Source organism: Zootoca vivipara, chromosome 11 (genome assembly GCF_963506605.1).
Source record: "Zootoca vivipara chromosome 11, rZooViv1.1, whole genome shotgun sequence".
NCBI lineage: Eukaryota > Metazoa > Chordata > Lepidosauria > Squamata > Lacertidae > Zootoca > Zootoca vivipara.
The window spans coordinates 32,968,946-32,985,685 of record NC_083286.1 but is presented as its reverse complement, the minus strand read 5'-3'; the positions used below and the strand labels follow the sequence as shown (position 1 = coordinate 32,985,685).

The 16,740-nt window shown below is 44.3% G+C and overlaps 1 protein-coding gene across 3 annotated transcripts in view; it reads right to left on the bottom strand.

Moving 5' to 3' along the window:
- Positions 1–16,740, bottom strand: part of SSBP2 (single stranded DNA binding protein 2) — a 121,303-nt gene that overhangs the window by 40,738 nt on the left and 63,825 nt on the right. For 2 of the 3 annotated variants that reach the window (XM_035100274.2, XM_035100271.2), the window contains exon 5: positions 8,761–8,850. The exons of the other annotated variant lie outside the window; for it this stretch is intronic. In XM_035100274.2, the coding sequence (XP_034956165.1) occupies positions 8,761–8,850 (90 nt within the window). The remainder of the gene's footprint in view (positions 1–8,760; positions 8,851–16,740) is intronic. 3 annotated transcript variants of the gene reach the window in all.

Below are 16,740 nucleotides of genomic sequence, written 5' to 3'. Positions count from 1 at the left end.
CGGCCAGCGGCCGGCAAAAGTCCAAGGCCTCGAAGTCCGGGATCACCCTCCGCGTCGCGGTAGCCGCGCGGGTGTCAGAGGCTCCCAGCGGACCAGGCGGGGAGCCGCTGAGGCCCCCCGCGGGCCCGCCGGACCGAAGCCGACGCCACCGGACCGACGACCTGCCGGAGCTACGAGGCCCAGCTGAGACCGCTCACCTCGTGGCGATCCGGAGAAGGCCGGCCTTGAAACAACAGCTGCCGCCGCCATCCCAGCAAGGGAGAAGAGGGGGAAGGAAACCCCCCGAAAAGAAGGACGGGCCCGATCCCACCGCTCCTGCTCCGCCGCCGCCGCCGCTGCAGCCACCCCCAAGGACTCGGGGGGTCGGGAGACTCAGGTGCGAAAGCTGGGTGCGGAGGGGCAAGGGTAGGGTCGCAACCGAGGCCGCGAGCGAACACGCGGCCGAGCCTAGGCCCGGCCTGAGCCCACTCCACCTTAGCCTAGTGTGCCAGAAGCAGGCCCGGAGGGAGGCCCACTGGAAAAGACCTCTTTTATTATTAATGTTTTTAAACATTTTTAAATATTTTTAAAGTATTTTTTACAACTTCCTTTTTCAATTTTTTTTTTCTTCCCTCTTCAATTTTAACATATATAATTCCAACTCCTTTTTTCCCCCCCCAACATATTCTCTCATATTTTTTCCTTTTTTTTTTCTTTTTTCAAACATATTTTTTCTCTTTTTAAAATTTTTTTTTTCACTATCATTCATATATATCCCTCTTCCCCCCCTTTTTAAGGAAGGATACAGCCATTCACTGCCCACAACCTCGCTCTTTAAACCTCCTCTTCTCTCTCTCCCCCCCTTTTTTTTTCCTTTTCTTCTTTTCCTCTTTCCCCTTCCCTTGTCTCATTTCCAGTTCCACCTCCATTTCTCCTTTATAAAGGGAGAACAATAAACCTTGCACCCTTCCCTACTCTATCTTATTTTAATTCACTCTTGCTAGCCTGCTCTTGCCTGTTTGCCTATTTTTTGTTTTTTTTGTTATCTATTCTGTTATCATTACTACTGTTACCTCTACCTCCATCTTCACCCTTACCCTTCTACTTTCATCTCTCTAATCCCCCTTTGAGCGAGCACGCGGTTGAGCCCTGGCCCAGCCTGAGCCCACCTCACCACAGTCCAGTGAGCCAGAAGCAGGCCGGAGCCCAGAGGGAGGCCCTCTGAAAAAGACCTCTTTCAGTATTTTTAAAATATTTTTCATAATTTTTCCCCCCCTCTTAGCACGTACAATTTTTTTTTTCTCAAACATATTCACACACACACACACACACACACATATATATATACACACACACACACATACATACACTAACAAAAATATATTCTTCCTCTTTTTAAAATATATTTTTTTCCCACTATTTTTTCGCTAATTTTTTGCTACCTGCTCTATTATCACTACTACTGCTACTTCTACCCCCATTTTCACCCTTACCCTTCTGTTCTCACTTCTCTAATTCCCCTTGGTTCTTCCCCCCTCCCCAAAGCAACACCTTTACACCACTAATATCACATCACCCCCCACTTCGTTACAAGTACCCAACCCTCCCCCTTTACTCAGCTCTTCCTTAGCACACCCACCCACCCCACTTCTCACCCCCATGCAGATTTGACCATTTTATTTTACTTAATTGTTTAAAGCCACCCCATACCTACCCCTACCACCTTACTTTTTAAAAGGGGACCACTGCCGCTGAAACCTCCCCTCACTTGATCTACGGCTATCACCCCTACCCCCTCCACATACCTTTAAATACACTGTTCTCCGCCCCAGCCCCAACTCCTCAACTTGTACCCCATTTTAAGTTTGTTTGTTTCCCACTCCCTCCCCTTAACCCCTAAATCTACACACCCATACCTCCCCACCCCCTTCAATAACAACCCCCCTGCAAACCCTACCTCGTACCAAACCAAAAATCACCAACAAAAGATATTATCAGTGCGACTACTCCACCTCCTCCCTCTCTCTCCCCCCTTCCTTCTTTTCACTCCCTCTTTCCCTCCCTCTCCCTCCTTCTCACCCCCTATCCCCCCTCCCCTCCACCCCCTAGCTACTCTCCAACCCCCCAACCCCTGTTTTTCTTTCTTGCTCCTAAACCCCTTCCTCCCTCATCCCTCCCACCCCTGACCACTATACTACCGCGCCTGATTTGCCCTAAAACAGTACTCTGCCAGCCTTAATTCTTTTAAGCACAACCCAGACAAGACACAAATGACCGCCTAATCCAGACGCTCTGAACCGCCACCGACCAATAACGCCTGAACAATCCAGCAACAAACAGCAATCAGGAACCACCAACACCAACACCACTACCTCTAACCACAACACACCATACCTCAAGAGGTCACCAAGCAGACCTTGAATCAAAGCCACAAGGGAGAACGAGACGACACCAGCCAGGGAAATGGCGAACAGCACTGAGACCATAACACCCCCTCAAGGTGACGACCACCCAACAACAAATCCAGAGCCGAGGGAAATGGAAGCAAAACTAACAGAGAGAATAACAAAAAGACTAACAAAACAATTAGCAAAACAACTGGAGGAAACAGTAGCCCCCCTACGGGCACTTATCGACGAACTAACCTCCAAGATGGTAGCCTTAGAGAATAAAAACCAAATACAGGAAAAAATAATTGAGCAACAACAGGAGGAAAACGCACACTTGAAAAAGAAACTGGTCGAACTGGAGACAGAAAACGAAGAATTGAGAATCAAACAAGCGGACCTTGAAGATCGCAGTAGACGCTGCAATATCCGCTTCCGCAACTTCCCCGAAAGAGCAGAGGAAAGAGGTCCAACAGAACTAATTGTTAACTGGTTGAAGGACACTATCCCAAATCTACAACTTGAGGCAAACGACCTGGAGAGGGCCCACAGAGCCCTAAAACCCATGCCGAATCCCGACGCCCCCCCAAGGGACATCATCGTGCGCTTCGCACGTTACAAAAAGAAAGAGGAGATATGGAATTACCTCAAAACCTCAACTAACCTCCAATACAAAAACAACCACATATTGGCCTTACAAGACCTGTCCCAGGACACCCTGAATCGGAGAAAAATGCTACGCCCATGCACCCGAAGTCTCCAAGAAGCAGAGATCAGATACCGATGGGGCTTCCCCTTCCGCCTCATTGTAACAAACAAGACAACACAGTACACAGCTACTAACAAAACTGAAGCCCAGCAACTACTGAAGAACCTCGGACTCAACACCCCACCGGAATGGCTTCAAGATGACCCACCAAGCGACAGCCAAGACCAAGACAACGAAACGACAGCAAATAACTGGACGAAAGTACAGAACAACAGGAAGAAAAAGAAGATACAAAGGCAACACAACGCACGCCAAAACAACGCACGCCAGTTCAACCAAACACCGTCACACACAGAACTATTCGGCCGAGCATATGACACAAGAAGCAGGGTCAACGAAACCAACACGACACAGAGGAACGACCATACTACCACAACAACCACAACTAAGTGAAGCAACCGGAAAACATCCCAAACTGAAGGACTGGTGATTCCCCCCCTTCCCCCACCCCCTCCCCCCACCCCCATAAGGCCATAAACATAGCTAACACCAGCTACTCCACCCCCCCAGCCCCACACCCTCACGGAAACTGCCACTCCAACACCAGTCCTAACACCCTCAACCACAACCCACACCCCTACCATCCTCCCCAATCCACACTAAGGAAAAATAACAACCGTAACATTCATAACACAACTTACAATCAGGCTAAAAGATGACACATAACCAGCACAATGGTGGCACCAGAGCGTACCAACACCCGCACCCACACCCCAACATAACAACAATGTTGCTATTAACATTAGCAACATTGTTCCTAACTCTTACACCCAACATGCATGCCACAAGGATGCTTTACACAGTCTCGCTGATCACCCCCCATCGTAAACGACAAGGGGGAAGGCCTGTCTCTGAACATGGCCCCCCACGTCAGCCGAGACCCAGGGCCAACTGGCCAAAGGCCGGATGGCCCAAAATACCCCGAACGAACACCTATATAAATACATATAGGGAATTCTCTACAACCTCCCCCCTACTCTTTAACCCAAATCTAACTCCAACCCCATTAGCCCCCCACCCACCACCCCCTAGGTCAGTGCAACCTCAACGGTTCAGTAAACAGCACGAAGTGAGAGACACAGGACAACCCGAATGGGTTGGCAAGGAATCGCTCCATATAATAGACAAACATGACGGATAGCTTAAAAGCAATTACACTAAATGTAAGGGGGCTGGGAAATCCCATCAAAAGAAAGCGCATCACCTCATACATAAATACCATGAAACCACACATCGCCTTCCTACAAGAAATACACAACCCCCCCAAAAGGAACAGACTACTGAGCGACCCCCGCTTCAGCCAACAGTGGGTGGCACAGGGCTCAGGTAAGGCCCGCGGAGTAGCCGTAATACTTCATAGAGACCTAAACTTCAAAGCCACAACAGTCCTAAAGGACAAAAGAGGCAGATTCATCTTCATCAAAGGAACAATAGATGGCAAAACTAAACTGACAATTGGCTCTATATATGCCCCAAACTCGAAACAACTAGAATTCTTCCAGAAGACACTGAACAAGTTCCTCTCCTTCTCGGAAGGGGAAGCAATCCTAGGAGGTGACCTCAACCTAAATATAAAAGGCATATCCCTGAAAAACACTCAACCCACAACCCCAGGGGCAACCTTCCTTCATGGGAAACCCCCAACAACGAGGGACCCTTACAAGTTACTAAAACTATTAAAAAACAGAGGCCTCTATGACATTTGGAGTGAGCTGCACCCAGGAGACACCACCCACACATTCCAATCTGGACGTCACGGCACAACGTCCAGATTGGACAGCATTCTACTCTCACAGAGCCTGATTCCCCTGGTGGAATCATCTAACATAGGCAACATTAAAATAACAGACCACGCCCCAGTAGAAGTCACCATTAAAATAGGAGAGAGAACACACAGTACTCCATCATGGTCCTTCAGCCCCATCCTAACCACAAACAAACAAACCAGAGAAAATCTTACAAAGACCCTCCAAAACTATTTCAAAGAAAATGATGTAGACAACACAGCGACCCCCCTCCTATGGGACGCAATGAAAGCGGTCACCAGAGGAGCATGCATAAAAGAGAAAACATTCCTCAAAAAACAAACCTCCACACAGATTAGTAAAATGGAACAAGACATTACCGCCCTCACATCACGCTACAAACAAACAGGAGCCAAAAAACTCCTTAAACTTATAGAACAAAAAAGAAGAGAAATAGACTCCCTAGAAATTAACAAAACAATGATCAGTATTCTATATTCTAAACAACGCTTCTATGAACACGGAGGGAAGAACTCCAGACTATTAGCAAATAGATGTAGGAAACGAACACTCAAAACAAAAATACACTGCATCACCAAAAAGGACGGCAACATAACATTCTCCCCCAGAGAAATAACCTCAGAATTTGCAGAATTCTACTCCAACCTATACACTTCCTGTAATCCACCCGAGAAGGAAATCCAAAAATTCCTAGCAGGACTGACCATGCCTAACCTAACAGATGAGGAACGGGAATTCATGGACAGTCCTATCACCCCAGTGGAAATAGACACGGTCCTGAAAAACTTGAAACCACACAAAGCCCCGGGCCCAGACGGCTTCACTGCAGAATTCTATAAAAAATTCAAAGAACCCCTGCTGCCCTACATGACACGCCTGTTTAACGACATCATGAAAGGGGGGCCCATCCCCAAAACATGGAACCATTCCAAAATAGTATCCATCCCAAAACCTTTGAAGGACAATCTCAAAGTAGAATCATACCGCCCGATTTCACTAATAAACCAAGACTACAAAATATTCACAACAATCCTGGCCAATCGCCTAAAAACTTTCTTAGGTAAGTTAATAGCCCCAGACCAGACCGGCTTTGTCCCCGGTCGCAATATCACGGACCCCATCAGGAAACTACTGAACCTAATTGAACACAGCAAGGCAACCAAACTCCCATTGACAATTATGTCCTTAGACATCCTCAAAGCCTTTGATTGCCTAGAATGGAAATACCTATTAGCAGTACTAACTAACATGAAATTTGGCCCCAACTTCCTACAAACCCTCAAACAAATATACTCCCAAGCCTCGGCTAAATGCAGAATTAATAACATGGACTCGAACACCATAGCAATCCAAAGAGGCACAAAGCAAGGATGCCCATTATCTCCCTTCCTATTCATTCTGGCTCTAGAGCCCCTAGCAATCCGAATGCGAGCGTCCACAGACATCAAGGGAGTGGAAATAAAAGGCAGAACATACAAACTAGGGCTCTTCGCAGACGACCTAATGATCACAACATCAGACCCCTTAAACACAGCGATCTCCCTAATCAGAGAACTCAACACATTTGCAGTGGTGTCTGGCCTACAAGTAAACTTTGCAAAATCAGAAGCCATGTGCTTCCACACCCCTCCTCACACCCAGAAAGAACTCACTAATATCACTAAGATAAAACTCTGTCATACCAAGTTCAGATACCTAGGGGTACAAATAACCAAAAACCTCAACAAATTATACCTGCACAACTATAAACCCCTGTGGCAGCAAATAAACAAAGACCTAAAGAGATGGAGCAATATGAACTTCACCCTCTCAGATAAAATGGCCATGATCAAAATGATCACTCTCCCAATATTAACCTACTTATTCCAAACCCTCCCAATCTGGATCCCCCCAACCCAACTTCGCAGATGGCAGAAAAAACTATACTCTTTTATCTTCTCGCATAAAAAACCAAGAATAAGCACCAAATACCTGCACCTTCCCACCTCACAAGGAGGATGGGGAATCCCCAACATAGAAACATATTATAGAGCCAACCAAATACGACATATAATCCCATATATACTGGAAGATGAAACAAAACAATGGATACACTTAGAAAGGGACACGATTGATAGTATTTGCACCTCAGCATACCCACTCCTCCAAAACAAACTAAGGAAGATTCCCGCAACACTAAACAGGTACACACAAACCATGTTCAAAGCATGGAAAACAGAGACAGACAAATTATCCCCAACCTCATCCCCACTAATCCCCCTGGCTTACCATCCGCTATTCCACCATGCAGCACAAAACCTCCAGATAAAAACCTGGCAGACCAAAGGCTTATATCGCCTAATAGACTTTTATAAAAACAACCAACCTATGACAACACAAGAAATACAGGACAAACTAGAAGACATCCAAATATCCTGGTTAGCACAACACCAACTACATGCCCTCTTAAACAATCCAGTTGTAAAATCAGCAGCGACCAGACCCCTAACTACCTTTGAAAACCTCATCCTGACGACGAAGGGACAGGGCAAAGGGATGGTATCTGCAATATATAAAATACTGCTCCAAAACCCCACGAGCCCCCTAGACACAATCAAAAGACAATGGGAAGACGACATAGGCTATGAAATTAACCCCGCCCAATGGACCAAAATGTGGTCTAAACCCCCCTTTAAATCCATATCAGCAAAAAGAAAAGAACTCACTCTGAAAATCATCTACAGGTGGTACCTAACACCACGGAAACTAGCGATAATACGCCCAGGAACATCACCAAAATGCTGGAGAGGATGCACCTCAACAGGCACATACTTCCACATGTGGTGGGAGTGCCCCAAAATCCAACTATTCTGGAAAACAACCATAAGAGAAATAGGTAAAATAACCCAACAAACTTTAGAATTCACCCCAGAACTGGCCTTGCTAAACATCTTCCAGGACAAAGAACTACATCACAAAGAACTCATAACCCACTTACTCTCAGCAACCAGAAGCACCATAACCAGACACTGGAAAGACCTGTCAGGAATAAACATGGACCATTGGTACCAAATAGTATGGGAAACAGCCCTACTAGAAAAATTAACCAATAAGTTGAAACTGACACGGGGACAAATAGAAGAGGATGGCTTCACCCCGGTATGGTTCCCCTTTATCACATACACAGCCCAACAAGATAACGACAAAAACCCACCAACAGCATACAAATCCATATGGTTAACCTGACCCACAACACTCACCCCCTTGCTCACAAACAAAACAAAGACCACCACAGCTAACCACAAAGGAACAACCATATCCTAGGCCAACCCCAGCATCTCTCACCAACAAAGGAAAACAAGCGAACAACAGAGAACCTATGCAAATGTCGCTGACAAGAAAAAACCCACCCCACCCACCCTCCCCCCACCCACTATCCTTCCCCTCCCCTCACCAATGTCTCAACAAACAAAACTGAAATTGTAACAATCTTAAGAGAGACATTGCTCTCATCTCTGTAAACCAAGAAAATCCTTAATAAAAATGATTAAAAAAAAAAAAAAAGTAACCAGTTCCTTAGTATAGAAAATACCTCCCCTATTACAATAGTTCCTTTTAGACTAAGGAACTATTGCACATCTAATATTCTATAACAATGACTATTACTGCACTGTTTCACAATTCCAACTCCTGACATAAAACAGATTAAAGTTTGCCTTTTATTGATCATTGAACCTGTTCTAATTCCCCATCCCACCTGCTATTGTTCTTAAATACTATGCATTTTATACAGAATTTGAAGTGATACTCTTTTCTGGCAGTGCCAAATAATGCTACCGACCCATTTCTAAGTCCTAAAATTCATAATTTGTCTGAATACCTGAAAAAACCCCGGTGGTACAGGACCTACTGGCATGCCATCTCCTGGGGGAATGTTTCCTAGCACTGGACTGGGAGCTGCTGCAGCGCTCTGAAAAGAACAAAGGGAAAATAAACCTTTGTCATTGCACAATAGGCATAAAACCAAAATACTACTTTGACCACAGTGTGGCAAGGCAGAAAGGAATTCTCTGCATGACATTTTTCATAGGTTTCCTCCATTTTTAATCATTAGCCCTCATTTTCAAAATACACAAGTGAAACTGTTAAGCTCAAACTTAAATTCCTTGACTAAATGGCTGCCTTACACTTGCACATGGAATAAGCTTCAGATTTTTAAATCTTAATACTAATTTAGCTTAACTGCAGCCCAGTTCAACCATCTGTTTGTATTGTATATGCTTTTACTACAACTCTGCCCAAAACTAAGCTTCTGTACAAAACAAGGAACAAGCATGTGTTAGCCGAAGCAGTCAATATTCAATGTTGGGCATGGCATTATGGGCAAGACCCAAACACAATTAAGAACATTTGCAGATTGAACTAGACATGATCTCTTTACATCCTGCTCTTTGCTTAAAAGCAACTGCAATATGAGCTTGGTACCCATGTTGTACCAGTCTTTTCCCTACTCCCTTCTGTGGTTTAAAATAGCTTCAGGGGGGTTAGCCTTTTGTGTCCGCCAAGCATTATGGCCCTGATCTACCTCAAGAGTCATTGTGGCTATTTTTAGGCTAATTTAAAAGATCCAGTGACCCAACTGAACTTGGATCATGCTGAATTTTGGTAAAGCAAGAACTAGGGTGGGGGAAATTAACACGCTGCATGGAAAAGAGAAAATGTTTTCCACAGGCATTGCAAAGCATTTTCACTATGTGAAAAACTTGAAATTCTGTCAGAATGAACATTTCTACACTTCTGTGCTGTATTTGTGGAGTATTCTGTTCTATTGGTAATAATGTTGTAAATATAACCTAATGATGTTGAAAGTTTACCAAAAGCTTTAAAATAAGATTAGCTTACAAACAGATCAATATTTTGCCCATGCTTTTTGGTGAAAAAAAGATGTTAATTTTTGAAACAAACAAAAGAAATTAGGTTTCGTAAGTGAAACAGAGGATGAAATTAGCTACCTTTAGACAACCTTCAAACTGAGCAAATAGGAAATAAAGTTCCTGATGAAGAACAAGCAGGGATCCACTAAAAAAATTATTATGCCTCCTGTTAGATTTAATTTCTAAAGTCTTCATCTGAACAGAACATTTTGTAATTGTGTGAAACTGAAGCAATGCAAAGACATCTGACAGCACAATCCTATGAGCATAAAATTTAAGGAGATTTACTTTCATTTTATTAATGAATTGCTAAAATCTGCCCTATGGAATAAAACTTACTCTAATTAATGTAATTGGCCACTGGATGTCACTTTTGCACCCTGTATGTAGAAGAACATTGTGAATTACATTTCCAAGTTTTTGACATAATGTCCAGTTTAAAAAGTGTGCAGTGAAATTCCGAAAACATAAAATAAATTTGATTAGGCTGGCATAAAGCATTTCTCCCCCCCCCCCAGGTTAAAAAAAATGGGGCGGGGCAGGACAATAAGCTCGGGTTATACAATGCTTGTTTATTTTAGAAGTTGAAAAATTGTCTACTGATTAGCAATCCAATCATTAAATTCTGCAACTCTTGCCAACTAAGTGGTATGACAAGAAAAAGCACAGGTGAAACTGAATGCTATCTTTTGGCGTACAATTTATTTTAAACACTCATTGAATGCATTATAGTGGGTTCCTTAAAGAAATTTCGATACCAAAGCTTGCAAAATAGGCTGCAATATAATCATACATACCCAGATCAAGAAATACGAACTAAAAACGGTTTTGAACGTGCCTCAACAATACCTCCCGAAGTGGGGTTTTTTCCTGAACTATCATGTTCAGAGCTCATGGAAATACCTTTCTAAATAGATCAGAGGTAAAGCTCCACGCAGATGCATTATGTGGCAACTGCAACACTTTCTGTAACCCAGAGCTTAGATATGTTAGGTCCAGTTTATGGTTACAGCTTTGGGAAATCTGTGTGATACTGATTTCCATGGGCAGACATTTTACATGACTAGTTTAAGAAGTTAAACCAACCTACAAGAAAGTGAAAGTAAGAGACTCTTCTGATATATGGTTAATGAAACATTTCATATCAATCTTAATACAGCAGCACCTATTTGTAATCAGTAAGCCATTAAAACGCTCTTGCGTTTCACAAAGGAAAATCTGAATGCAAGTGCCAACATTTCTTAACCTATCATAATCTTAGATTGAAAGATTGTCTGGTCAATGCTCTTCTTTTTGTGCTAAACACATACAAAACAAACATCATATGCCTCAAAGCCTTCTACTATGAGCAGCAGTACGAAACAACTTAAGCTTCTATTTGAAGTTTTATGAGTTTCAAGGGGAAGGGGAGATAGTCATCTTAGTACAAAATCAATAATTGCAAAAAGAGCCCTAATTTTTATTGCTCAATGATTGTTTTGAACATTAAAGGCAGACGTTGCTGAGCTCATCACGATTCCCGAGAAAGCCACAGCTGTAATACAAAGGTCCTTAGAGAACAAGCTTCCTGAACTGCATTATGGAAGAAGGCAACATGAATTAAAGCAAACACAATCCATAGGTTGCAGGATGAAAATAAACTTAAATGACTGAGGGGGACAATTAACAAATGGTTTACTGTGGAAGCGAGGGTTAGGTCTTGTTGGTTCTAGAAATATTTAAAGGTCTGCATCTGAGGTCTTGGCTGTGACTGCATTGGAAGATTGCATTATTCCCATTTTCAGGGAGAATAGACGCAGCTGGAGGGGTGGGATTAATATCTCCTTTCACACTAATAAATACCATCCTTTGCTTTAAACTTGCCGCACTCTTAGTGATAACATAAACCTGACACAGGTACCATCACATGGCTCTCAGTAGCAGATAATGCTGAGATCCGAGAAAATTTAGGAGGAAATAATAATTTAGGGCTTAGGAAAAATGAATATGGGGAGCTTGAACCCTTCCCACTCCACAGAGGTGGTTTTAGGGTAGTGCGACCCATGTGGCCGCACTGAGCACCACATTGCAGGGGGCGCCACAGCAGTTCTGGAGAACGGAGTGCAAGATGCAAGGAAGAACTGAACTTTAGTGTCACACAGGGCGCCGCTGAAATTTGAGAGCCCAGAGTCGTCCACTGCACTCCAGTGCCTGCTTTCTCATCAAAACTGTGTTTACCTACCCTCACAAGTGGGTATTATCTAGTTAGAGGAAAAATTGGAATGGTGCAGGTATCTTTCACAGGTGAGAGTTTAAAGATTGTCCCAATCAGGGAGAAGGAATTGTAACTGTGTCTTAGCCTACATGAAGAAACCTAAAGTGAAATTGCTGATTGAATATAAAAACTGATGAGTGGAGTGCTGGCGATGTCCTGACCCAGGATGTTAACTCTTTGCTCAAATCCGCGCAATGGGGTGAACTCCCGTTGATTTGTCCCAGTTCCTGCCAAACTAGCAGTTCAAAAGCATAGCAGCAAGAGGAGATAAATTGATGCCGCTGTGATGGGAAGGCAAACAGCATTTTTGTGCGCTCTGGCTTCCGTCACGGTGTTCCATTGCACCAGAAGCGGTTTAGTCACGCTGGCCATGTGACCCGGCAAAGCTGCCTGCGGACAAACGCAGGCTCCCTCAGCCTCAAAGCGGAGGCGAGTGCCGCACCCCATAGTCACATTCGACTGGACTTAACAGTCCAGGAGTCCTTTACCTTTTTACCTTCTTTGTCAGGCTGGTGTCAAGGCCAGAACTCCTTGCAGGCTTGGGCAAAACAGTTGATGAGCTTCTGCAGAGCTACCTCAGTGTCTGCAGCTCTGACGAAGACCAACATTCTGGGTCAGTACATCACTAGCACTCCATGCATCAGCATTGGTAGTCACACGCTTGAGGTGGTAGACAATTTTGTCTACTTGGGTTCCACCACAACCAGCAACCTCTCCATTAACACGGAGCTAGACAAATGGAGCTAGGGACCCAGGTGGCGCTGTGGTTAAACCACAGAGTCTAGGGCTTGCTGATCAGAAGGTCGGCGGTTCGAATCCCTGTGACGGGGTGAGCTCCCGTTGCTTGGTCCCAGCTCCTGCCAACCTAGCAGTTCGAAAGCACATCAAAATGCAAGTAGATAAATAGGAACCGCTACAGCGGGAAGGTAAACGGCGTTTCCATGTGCTGCTCTGGTTTGCCAGAAGCGGCTTTGTCATGCTGGCCACATGACCTGGAAGCTGTACGCCGGCTCCCTCGGCCAATAATGCGAGATGAGCGCGCAACCCCAGAGTCGGTCACGACTGGACCTAATGGTCAGGGGTCCCTTTACCCTTTACCTAGACAAACATATTGGCAAGGCAGCTATGGCAATGGCTTGCCTCTCCAAGAGAGTATGGGAGAATATGATCCAATGTCCAATACCAAGGTGAAGTTCTTCCAGGCTTCATGGAAGTGAGTCGTGGGTAACTCACAGCTGTCAGGAGCGATGCCTCAACGCCTTCCATATGCGCTACGTCAGGACAGAGTCTCAAAGTCACCCTACATGAGAGGAGGCATGGCTATGCTATTTGTATGCAATAGATTCTAGGTATGGCGGAGGTATCCATGCCAATGAAAAACAAGTGGGGAAAGTATAATCCTTTGGAATGCCTTCCTGGACGGGAGGAGCACATTTCTTTTATCCTGGCTACTTCCTTAAGGTGAGCAAAACCGAACAGCAGCACCACAATAGGCTATCAACAGAGCAGAGTTTCTAAGCCAGGGGTCAGCAAACATTTTCAGCAGGGGGCTGGTCCACTGTCCCTCAGACCTTGTGGGGGGCTGGGCTATATTTTGAAAAAAAATATGAACGAAATCCTATGCCCCACAAATAACCCAGAGATGCATTTTATATAAAAGGACACATTCTACTCATGTAAAAACATGCTGATTCCCAGACCGTCCGCGGGCCAGATTTAGAAGGCGATTGGGCTGCATCTGTCCCCCGGGCCTTAGTTTGGGGACCCCTGTTCTAAGCCATAAGCTACCACTTTTTTAATACAGTACGTTATAACAGTAGAGAAAGCCAAATAAGAGATGAAGAAAATAACTACCAGTAAGTAAGTATAAACCTATGCAGAAACATGGAACAAAAACGAGCCCTATCATATACTGAATCTGATCTAGTGGCTTCAGGAACTCGGCCTATCGGCTAGCTGAGAATCAATTATTTGCTTTGTGCTTTTAAATGCAAGCTTAATTACTTTAATTAACAAATGTAATTAAGTTAATTAATGTATTAAAGTTGCTATAATCCATGATTTGATTATGGACCAAGAAGTGTTGATTTTAATCTAGAAGCCCTACAAAGCTTTGGAACCTTGCATCTGAAAGGGATTCAGTTTTCTGCCACAGTGACCACATCAGTTTAAGTTGTGGAGACATTTGCCGATGTATTATTCAGTTGATGAAAGAGCTGAATAGCTAAGGTCCACCTAAGTGTTTCTTTGCATTTCTGAGAAAGTCGATTCCCATAGGAATGGGAGTAATTTGGGAGAAAAAAATTCGTAAGTAGGAGCAACCCTATCTAAAAATTCGTAAGTAGAAATAATCCTATCTAAACCGCATCCAAGATGGCGGATGGAGCTCCATTTGTAAGTAGAAACATTTGTAAGTAGAGTTATTCGTAAGTAGAGGTACCACTGTAGTTGAAACCACACTTACACTCAGTGGAGTTTCAGCTGTGCTGGAGTTAGAGGGAGGGGCCTCCCAAAAAATCTCTCCTTTCCCCTGCAGCCTTTTGACAAGCTGTTTTTATCAGTTGGAGGACCCTGCAGAGCAGCATGTGGACGATGCTGGAGGCTGGGGGGGGGGGGGGGCAAAATAGCCACGCTACTAGTTCCTTGAACTGGGGCTTGGTAACATGCATGCAGTCAGTGCAGTTCTTTCAAAACTGGTGTAGTGTGTCCTGAGCAGGCTGTTCCACATCACATCTTAGCCACAACATTCTGCACCTGCTGCAGCTTCCATACCAATTTTAGCCTACACAGTGCATTGCAGTAATCCAACCCCGAGGTTACCATTGCATGGATCAATGTGGCCAGACTATGCCTGTCCAGGAATGGCTGTTGCATACCTGCCAGAATTGGTAAAAGGTGCTGCTCAATAGGAAGGACACTTTTGCCTCCCTCAACAATACTGGATCTAAGAGCTTCCCAAACTACCTGTCTCTTTATCAGGTGTAACCGTACCACAAACCTGTCTAGTTCCCAGTGCCGTCTTAAGCGCCCCTGGCGCCGTGGTGCGCCGGATCCTTCCGGCGCCCTCCCGCCCCGTTTCCCAGCACAGTGGGCGGGTGGGCGCAGCTCGCGGCGCCCTCCTGGCGGGCCGGCGCCGTGGTGCCCTGCGCCACCCAGCCTGCACGTAGGGCCGGCCATGCTAGTTCCCAGCACCATAATTCAAAAGCATCAATTCTTCGGCGATCAGCCTTCTTTATGGTCCAGCTCTCACTTCCATACATCACTACTGGGAAAATCATAGCTTTAACTATACGGACCTTTGTCGGCAAGGTGATGTTTCTGTTTTTTAAGATGCTGTCTAATGATGCCTAAACTGACAGTTACTTGTTCTTTTAGACCTTGTAGACAAATGTGAAAGATGCAAGACTGTGTAGAAAAAAATCCTGATATATGTCCTTAACAACATCATAATACGAAATATCATAAATATGAGAAACTGCAGGATTTAAATGTAGTGTACCTTGCCATTCCATATAAAATAGTAAGCTGACTGAAATATACCGTAATTCATTCCTCAGGTTCCAGGAGTGCAGTATAAAAAGAACTGGCATTTAAGATTGTAGAATAGTTATTATTTTATTTAGAAATGACTTATGGAAAATACTCCCCTATTATCTATGTAGATGCCTTTCTTAACCTTGACACATGAAGCATCACTGGGGGAGAGAAAAAACACTGTGGAAATAATCAGCAGTAACTAATACATATGCCAGTTGTATTGTCCAACAGGAATGGAGTACTCCTCACAATGAGATCTCACCATAGTAAAGTAAGTTTACATATATATCTGGATCTGTTTGCTGGCGTTGTCTCAACCCAATTTTAAGATATTCCTTTCTCCCACATTCCTCCAGATTCTGCAGGGTATACCACTGCTCACTATAGTATCTTGTGGGGGTTGGGAGGGGCTGCCATAGCGAGGAGGGAGCAGGTAGGTTGGCTTACACAAACCTCACTAGATGTGAACTCTGGATCCAAACCATTGACTGCAGTGTCTAAAGTAGCATTAAATGTTTCAGCACAACTTGAAATATTATGCTAATGCATCCCATCTTCAGACATTGGTGTTAAGAACTTAAATCAGTGGCCGTCAGGGATATCCCCAACAAATACTGTAAGAGAGTAGGCATAGCTGCCAAGTTTTCCCTTTTCTCGCGAGGAAGCCTATTCAGCATAAGGGAATTTCCCTTAAAAAAAGGGAGAACTTGGCAGCTATGGAGAGTAGGGGTTCCTCAGCATTTGTGTGCCCCCCCCTCAGCAATGGATTTCTCATGTAAAAAATTAGGAACAGGCCAGAGCATCTTTCCTGCATTTCTCAGTACGAGATGTGGCGAGATGTGGCTTAAGCTTTTTCAGTGCTGCTACAGTTTCTGTTGTGGCAGCTACAGCAGATTTACAGAATCAGTGTGGTACTCTTTAATATTAAGATGCCATTACTTAGAGCAATGTAGTGAGCAGAAGTAAAGTATTTCATTTGCATTGAAATATCACATAGGTCCAATTCACACAGCTAAATCCACCATGCCATTATAAACTGTGTATAACAGGAGTAAGTGAGCATAGGATTGCAGCCTGGGAGTACTACACTTGTCAAGTTTACGGCACTGATATGTTAAAGTATTTAAAGACCTTT